This window comes from Carcharhinus amblyrhynchos, unplaced genomic scaffold (genome assembly GCF_965287045.1).
Source record: "Carcharhinus amblyrhynchos unplaced genomic scaffold, sCarAmb.v2.hapA chromosome_1126, whole genome shotgun sequence".
Taxonomy (NCBI): Eukaryota; Metazoa; Chordata; class Chondrichthyes; order Carcharhiniformes; family Carcharhinidae; genus Carcharhinus; species Carcharhinus amblyrhynchos.
Window position 1 is genome coordinate 29,544 of NW_027650866.1, and position 8,336 is coordinate 37,879.

At 51.7% G+C, this 8,336-nt stretch overlaps 1 protein-coding gene across 1 annotated transcript; it reads left to right on the forward strand.

The window, feature by feature from the left end:
• The first annotated feature begins 2,273 nt into the window (after positions 1-2,273).
• LOC145340539 (transmembrane protein 79-like) lies at positions 2,274-8,056 on the forward strand. Its single transcript, XM_080185010.1, has 3 exons — positions 2,274-3,027; positions 6,048-6,261; positions 7,724-8,056. Exons 1-3 carry the CDS (start codon positions 2,310-2,312, stop codon positions 7,926-7,928), a joined length of 1,137 nt encoding a protein of 378 aa, XP_080041136.1. The 5' UTR covers positions 2,274-2,309; the 3' UTR covers positions 7,929-8,056.
• The last annotated feature ends 280 nt before the right edge of the window (positions 8,057-8,336 follow it).

An 8,336-nucleotide genomic window follows, 5' to 3' on the forward strand; every position in this document is an offset into this window, starting at 1 on the left:
CTGGCAGGCGCCCTCCTGGTCTACCCCTGCTTCCTGTACGGGGCCTACGTCTTCCTGCCCTTTGATGTGCCTCTGATGCCCGACCTCGCCACCCGGGTCATCTACACCCTTCGCTGTGCCATCTTCGCCACCATCCCCATCGTAATGGGTAAGACAGCCCCTTCCACAGAGCCTGGCGCGGGCGAAAGCATTGGTGGAAGAGTCCAAAGATGTGTAGGTTAGGGTGGATTGGCCATGCTAAATTGCCTCTTAGTGTCCAAAGATGTGTAGGTTAGGTGGATTGGCCATGCTAAATTGTCCCTTAGTGTCCAAAGATGTGTAGGTTAGGTGGATTGGCCATGCTAAATTGTCCCTTAGTGTCCAAAGATGTGTAGGTTAGGTGGATTGGCCATGCTAAATTGTCCCTTAGTGTCCAAAGATGTGTAGGTTAGGTGGATTGGCCATGCTAAATTGTCCATTAGTGTCCAAAGATGTGCAGGTTAGGGTGGATTGGCCATGCTAAATTGCCTCTTAGTGTCCAAAGATGTGTAGGTTAGGTGGATTGGCCATGCTAAATTGTCCCTTAGTGTCCAAAGATGTGCAGGTTAGGTGGATTGGCCATGCTAAATTGTCCATTAGTGTCCAAAGATGTGCAGGTTAGGGTGGATTGGCCATGCTAAATTGTCCATTAGTGTCCAAAGATGTGCAGGTTAGGGTGGATTGGCCATGCTAAATTGCCTCTTAGTGTCCAAAGATGTGTAGGTTAGGTGGATTGGCCATGCTAAATTGTCCCTTAGTGTCCAAAGATGTGCGGGTTAGGGTGGATTGGCCATGCTAAATTGCCCCTTAGTGTCCAAAGATGTGTAGGTTAGGGTGGATTGGCCATGCTAAATTGCCTCTTAGTGTCCAAAGATGTGTAGGTTAGGTGGATTGGCCATGCTAAATTGTCCCTTAGTGTCCAAAGATGTGTAGGTTAGGTGGATTGGCCATGCTAAATTGTCCCTTAGTGTCCAAAGATGTGTAGGTTAGGTGGATTGGCCATGCTAAATTGTCCCTTAGTGTCCAAAGATGTGTAGGTTAGGTGGATTGGCCATGCTAAATTGTCCATTAGTGTCCAAAGATGTGCAGGTTAGGGTGGATTGGCCATGCTAAATTGCCTCTTAGTGTCCAAAGATGTGTAGGTTAGGTGGATTGGCCATGCTAAATTGTCCCTTAGTGTCCAAAGATGTGCAGGTTAGGTGGATTGGCCATGCTAAATTGTCCATTAGTGTCCAAAGATGTGCAGGTTAGGGTGGATTGGCCATGCTAAATTGTCCATTAGTGTCCAAAGATGTGCAGGTTAGGGTGGATTGGCCATGCTAAATTGCCTCTTAGTGTCCAAAGATGTGTAGGTTAGGTGGATTGGCCATGCTAAATTGTCCCTTAGTGTCCAAAGATGTGCAGGTTAGGTGGATTGGCCATGCTAAATTGCCCCTTAGTGTCCAAAGATGTGTAGGTTAGGGTGGATTGGCTATGCTAAATTGCCTCTTGGTGTCCAAAGATGTGTAGGTTAGGGTGGATTGGCCGTGCTAAATTGTCCCTTAGTGTCCAAAGATGTGTAGGTTAGGGTGGATTGGCCATGCTAAATTGTCCCTTAGTGTCCAAAGATGTGTAGGTTAGGGTGGATTGGTCATGCTAAATTGTCCCTTAGTGTCCAAAGATGTGCAGGTTAGGATGGATTGGCCATGCTAAATTGTCCCTTCGTGTCCAAAGATGTGCAGGTTAGGATGGATTGGCCATGCTAAATTGTCCCTTAGTGTCCAAAGATGTGTAGGTTAGGGTGGATTGGCCATGCTAAATTGTCCCTTAGTGTCCAAAGATGTGCAGGTTAGGGTGGATTGGCCATGCTAAATTGTCCCTTAGTGTCCAAAGATGTGTAGGTTAGGGTGGATTGGCCGTGCTAAATTGTCCCTTAGTGTCCAAAGATGTGTAGGTTAGGGTGGATTGGCCATGCTAAATTGCCCCTTAGTGTCCAAAGATGTGCAGGTTAGGGTGGATTGGCCATGCTAAATTGCCCCTTAGTGTCCAAAGATGTGCAGGTTAGGGTGGATTGGCCATGCTAAATTGTCCCTTAGTGTCCAAAGATGTGCAGGTTAGGGTGGATTGGCCGTGCTAAATTGCCCCTTACTGTCCAAAGATGTGCAGGTTAGGTGGATTGGCCGTGCTAAATTGCTGCTAAATTCCCAGAATTTCTCTAAGCCGGGTGACGTTGGACAACAAACGGTGTCTGTTGGGGTCGAGTGGCCTGTTACGCTGAGGTGATGCGTTTGTGATTGCAGAGAACTCGCGCCATGTCGGGGTCACTGTCCGAGGCCCAGGTGGACTCTCAGAGCCTGAGCCCCGAGGAGGAAGTGGCGAGTGGCGTGGAGGAGGATTTGGATCGCCCCCGGAGTGCAGGATCCTCCGAGGATGGTGGCACACGCTTGCTATTGCACTCTACGGACACGCTGGAATACACCCAGGACAGGCAGGCCTTGGTTGCCGGGCAGGGCGGCCTGGAGATGGCGACCTTGGGGGATGCCCCCTCAGAGTGTTGGCCGGAACCCTCTGCTGCCGACTTCTCCACGGAGAAGGGGGCATCGGCGGACAACATGCCCATTGTCATGGTGGACCCCACGGTGGTTGGCACAGCCCCCCAGGACGGCGGGCACCCCGACCCCGAGAAGGCCCAGACCCCCGACGCCGAGGACGTAGCCCGACAGCCCCTCCTGTTGGCGTGCGCCGGCCACGAGGGCTGGGCTGCCCCCCGGGGCTGCCCGCACCCCGACGCAGAGTGGCCGGGGTCGGATGTGGAGGCGGGGTCGGGGAAGCGGCAGCCCTGCCCCCGCTGTACCCGTCCCAACCTCAAGGCCACGGCCGCACTGGCAGGCGCCCTCCTGGTCTACCCCTGCTTCCTGTACGGGGCCTACGTCTTCCTGCCCTTTGATGTGCCTCTGATGCCCGACCTCGCCACCCGGGTCATCTACACCCTTCGCTGTGCCATCTTCGCCACCATCCCCATCGTAATGGGTAAGACAGCCCCTTCCACAGAGCCTGGCGCGGGCGAAAGCATTGGTGGAAGAGTCCAAAGATGTGTAGGTTAGGGTGGATTGGCCATGCTAAATTGCCTCTTAGTGTCCAAAGATGTGTAGGTTAGGTGGATTGGCCATGCTAAATTGTCCCTTAGTGTCCAAAGATGTGTAGGTTAGGTGGATTGGCCATGCTAAATTGTCCCTTAGTGTCCAAAGATGTGTAGGTTAGGTGGATTGGCCATGCTAAATTGTCCCTTAGTGTCCAAAGATGTGTAGGTTAGGTGGATTGGCCATGCTAAATTGTCCATTAGTGTCCAAAGATGTGCAGGTTAGGGTGGATTGGCCATGCTAAATTGCCTCTTAGTGTCCAAAGATGTGTAGGTTAGGTGGATTGGCCATGCTAAATTGTCCCTTAGTGTCCAAAGATGTGCAGGTTAGGTGGATTGGCCATGCTAAATTGTCCATTAGTGTCCAAAGATGTGCAGGTTAGGGTGGATTGGCCATGCTAAATTGTCCATTAGTGTCCAAAGATGTGCAGGTTAGGGTGGATTGGCCATGCTAAATTGCCTCTTAGTGTCCAAAGATGTGTAGGTTAGGTGGATTGGCCATGCTAAATTGTCCCTTAGTGTCCAAAGATGTGCGGGTTAGGGTGGATTGGCCATGCTAAATTGCCCCTTAGTGTCCAAAGATGTGTAGGTTAGGGTGGATTGGCCATGCTAAATTGCCTCTTAGTGTCCAAAGATGTGTAGGTTAGGTGGATTGGCCATGCTAAATTGTCCCTTAGTGTCCAAAGATGTGTAGGTTAGGTGGATTGGCCATGCTAAATTGTCCCTTAGTGTCCAAAGATGTGTAGGTTAGGTGGATTGGCCATGCTAAATTGTCCATTAGTGTCCAAAGATGTGCAGGTTAGGGTGGATTGGCCATGCTAAATTGCCTCTTAGTGTCCAAAGATGTGTAGGTTAGGTGGATTGGCCATGCTAAATTGTCCCTTAGTGTCCAAAGATGTGCAGGTTAGGTGGATTGGCCATGCTAAATTGTCCATTAGTGTCCAAAGATGTGCAGGTTAGGGTGGATTGGCCATGCTAAATTGTCCATTAGTGTCCAAAGATGTGCAGGTTAGGGTGGATTGGCCATGCTAAATTGCCTCTTAGTGTCCAAAGATGTGTAGGTTAGGTGGATTGGCCATGCTAAATTGTCCCTTAGTGTCCAAAGATGTGCAGGTTAGGTGGATTGGCCATGCTAAATTGCCCCTTAGTGTCCAAAGATGTGTAGGTTAGGGTGGATTGGCTATGCTAAATTGCCTCTTGGTGTCCAAAGATGTGTAGGTTAGGGTGGATTGGCCGTGCTAAATTGTCCCTTAGTGTCCAAAGATGTGTAGGTTAGGGTGGATTGGCCATGCTAAATTGTCCCTTAGTGTCCAAAGATGTGTAGGTTAGGGTGGATTGGTCATGCTAAATTGTCCCTTAGTGTCCAAAGATGTGCAGGTTAGGATGGATTGGCCATGCTAAATTGTCCCTTAGTGTCCAAAGATGTGCAGGTTAGGATGGATTGGCCATGCTAAATTGTCCCTTAGTGTCCAAAGATGTGTAGGTTAGGGTGGATTGGCCATGCTAAATTGTCCCTTAGTGTCCAAAGATGTGCAGGTTAGGGTGGATTGGCCATGCTAAATTGTCCCTTAGTGTCCAAAGATGTGTAGGTTAGGGTGGATTGGCCGTGCTAAATTGTCCCTTAGTGTCCAAAGATGTGTAGGTTAGGGTGGATTGGCCATGCTAAATTGTCCCTTAGTGTCCAAAGATGTGTAGGTTAGGGTGGATTGGCCGTGCTAAATTGTCCCTTAGTGTCCAAAGATGTGTAGGTTAGGGTGGATTGGCCATGCTAAATTGTCCCTTAGTGTCCAAAGATGTGTAGGTTAGGGTGGATTGGCCGTGCTAAATTGTCCCTTAGTGTCCAAAGATGTGTAGGTTAGGGTGGATTGGCCATGCTAAATTGTCCCTTAGTGTCCAAAGATGTGTAGGTTAGGGTGGATTGGCCATGCTAAATTGTCCCTTAGTGTCCAAAGATGTGTAGGTTAGGGTGGATTGGCGATGCTAAATTGTCCCTTAGTGTCCAAAGATGTGCAGGTTAGGATGGATTGGCTATGCTAAATTGCCTCTTGGTGTCCAAAGATGTGTAGGTTAGGGTGGATTGGCCATGCTAAATTGTCCCTTAGTGTCCAAAGATGTGGATCTAGCCAGGCGCAAGTTACAGATATAAGGAGGGGGTGTAGGGACTGGAAGAGATTACAGGGATAGGAGGGGGTGTAGGGGCTGGAGGGGGTGACAGTAAAGGGAGGGGTAGTAGGGACTGAGGTGGTTACAGAGATAGGGCAGTGTACGGACTGGAGAAAGTTACAGAAATAGAGTTGGGGTGTAGGGACTGTTGGAGGGCGCGGAGATAGGGAGGGGTTGTCGGGGGCTGGACGAGGTTACAGAGCTAGGGAGGGCGGCGCTCCCTCAGCACTGACCCAATTCCTTATCGGGGGGGGCTAACCTGACCCCGTGTTTGGACCCAGAGATAAACCCTGACCTCCTGGAATCTGACAATCCTAACAGTGCTGTGGGTGTACCTACCCCACACGCACGGGGACTGACCGATGTCCAATAACAATCCCGGACCTCCCTCCCTAACAGCGCTGTGGGTGTACCTACCCCACACACACACGGGGACTGACTGATGTCCAATAACAATCCCGGAACTCCCTCCCTAACAGCACTGTGGGTGTACCTACCCCACACGGAGGTTCAAGATGGCAGCTCCTCGGTCAATCTGCCCATGCCCACATCCTGGGAGTATGTGAGCTGACCAATCCCCTACCCCGTCTCACCCATCCCGCCAGCCAATGTGTGGTCCTGGGGTCATCGCAACCAGGGTTGGGGGTGGGGGACGGAGCGGTGTGGGGGGGGTGTGAGGTCCCTCCAGCCATTCACCAACTCTCCCTGTCTTTCTCCCCCCTCCTCCTACACCGCCCCCTCCTGACAGGTATCATCGTCTACGGGCTCGCCAGATGCTGTTCCTCTTCTATTGACCCCTTCGGGCCCCGACCGCGGGAGGTCGAGATCCACCTCCGTTTCGTCACGGACTCCATCCACCTCTTGGTCCTCTTCCTCCTCAACTTGTTGGTCCTCGCCACCTACCTCCCTCAGGAGGTGCTAAAACTCCTCCCGCTCCTCGCCGCCTTCTTCGTCCTCGCGAGGTGAGTCCTTTGCTTGAATTCGAATTATTATTGTCACGTGTATGGGCCTTCTTGCTCGCTGAAAGCGGTCTCTCTTTATAAGTACTCTGGGTCTGTTCCTCACATGTATTGGGACAGAGTGAAAAGTATTGTTTTTTGCGCCCTATACAGAAAGCATACCATTCACAGAGTACATAGATTTGATTTATTATTGTCACATGTATTGGGATACAGTGAAAAGTATTGTTTCTTGTGCGCTATACAGACAAAGCATACTATTCATAGAGTACATAGATTTGATTTATTATTGTCACGTGTATTGGGATACAGTGAAAAGTATTGTTTCTTGTGCGCTATACAGACAAAGCATACTATTCATAGAGAACGAAAGGAGAGGGTGCAGAATGTAGTGTTACAGTCACAGCGAGGGTGTAGAGAAAGATCAGCTTAATGCGAGGTCGGTCCATTCAAAAGTCTGACAGCAGCAGGAAGAAGCTGTTCTTGAGTCGGTCGGTACGGGACCTCAGACCTTTGTATCTTTTACCCGATGGAAGAAGGTGGAAGAGAGAATGTCCGGGGTGCGTGGGGGGGGTCCTTGATTATACCGGCTGCTTTTCCCCGAGGCAGCGGGAAGTGTAGACTGAGTCAATGGATGGGAGGCTGGTTTGTGTGATGGGATTGGGGGCTACATTCACCACCCTTTTGTAGTTCCTTGCGGTCTTGGGCAGAGCAGGAGCCCAGACCGAGCTGTGATGCAAGTGTTTGATGGGGGGACAGTGTAGAGGGAGCTTTACTCTGTATCTAACCCCGTGCTGTACCTGTCCTGGGAGTGTTTGATGGGGGGACAGTGTAGAGGGAGCTTTACTCTGTATCTAACCCCGTGCTGTACCTGTCCTGGGAGTGTTTGATGGGGGGACAGTGTAGAGGGAGCTTTACTCTGTATCTAACCCCGTGCTGTACCTGTCCTGGGAGTGTTTGATGGGGGGGACAGTGTAGAGGGAGCTTTACTCTGTATCTAACCCCGTGCTGTACCTGTCCTGGGAGTGTTTGATGGGGGGGACAGTGTAGAGGGAGCTTTACTCTGTATCTAACCCCGTGCTGTACCTGTCCTGGGAGTGTTTGATGGGGGGGACAGTGTAGAGGGAGCTTTACTCTGTATCTAACCCCGTGCTGTACCTGTCCTGGGAGTGTTTGATGGGGGGGACAGTGTAGAGGGAGCTTTACTCTGTATCTAACCCCGTGCTGTACCTGTCCTGGGAGTGTTTGATGGGGGGGACAGTGTAGAGGGAGCTTTACTCTGTATCTAACCCCGTGCTGTACCTGTCCTGGGAGTGTTTGATGGGGGGGACAGTGTAGAGGGAGCTTTACTCTGCCCCCTTGTTCCCCAGATGGGGTTAGATACAATGTGTGTGGACAGTGATGAGGGACGATCGGGTCTAAACGAGGCTCTAACCTCGCGCTGTCCTCTTGCCCTCTGGCTCAGGTTGATTTACTGGTTGACGTTTGCCGTCAGCACTACGTTCCGGGGTTTCGGATACGGCCTGACGTTCTTCCCCATTGTCGCCCTCCTCGTGGCCAACCTCTGCTTCATGTTCGTCGTGTCGCCGGAGAGGATGTTCGCCACCTCCGCCAGCGAGGCCGAGGGCCCGGAGAAGGCCTCGGGCCCACGCCAACGCTTCTGGGGATGAAGGCCGGGCTCCCGTTACCGTGGCGACTGCGTGCGGCCTAACGATGGCTCGTCAAACACTTTCACTCGAAATACCTCTCCAAACGATCCTCCCTCCCACAGGCCTCGCTCTCCAGCCCACCATGTGGGGGGGGGGGGGGGGGGGGGGACTCTGTGTGCGTCCCTCCCTATCCGAGGCGTCTTTTTTTAATTCTCTGATGAATAAATTAAACAGAAACACGACATCTCTGTGTCCGCCAGTGATTCCCGAACAAACAGGTTCACGTGGCACGGTTACGAGGGTGTACACAACTTCTGATACCCTCTTTCCACTCCGTCCCTCCCTCCATCCCTCCCTCCCTCCGTCTCTCCCTCCGTCCCTCCGAGAGGGGGGGGAGCAGAGAGAGGCGGGGGGGGGGGGGGCGGAGAG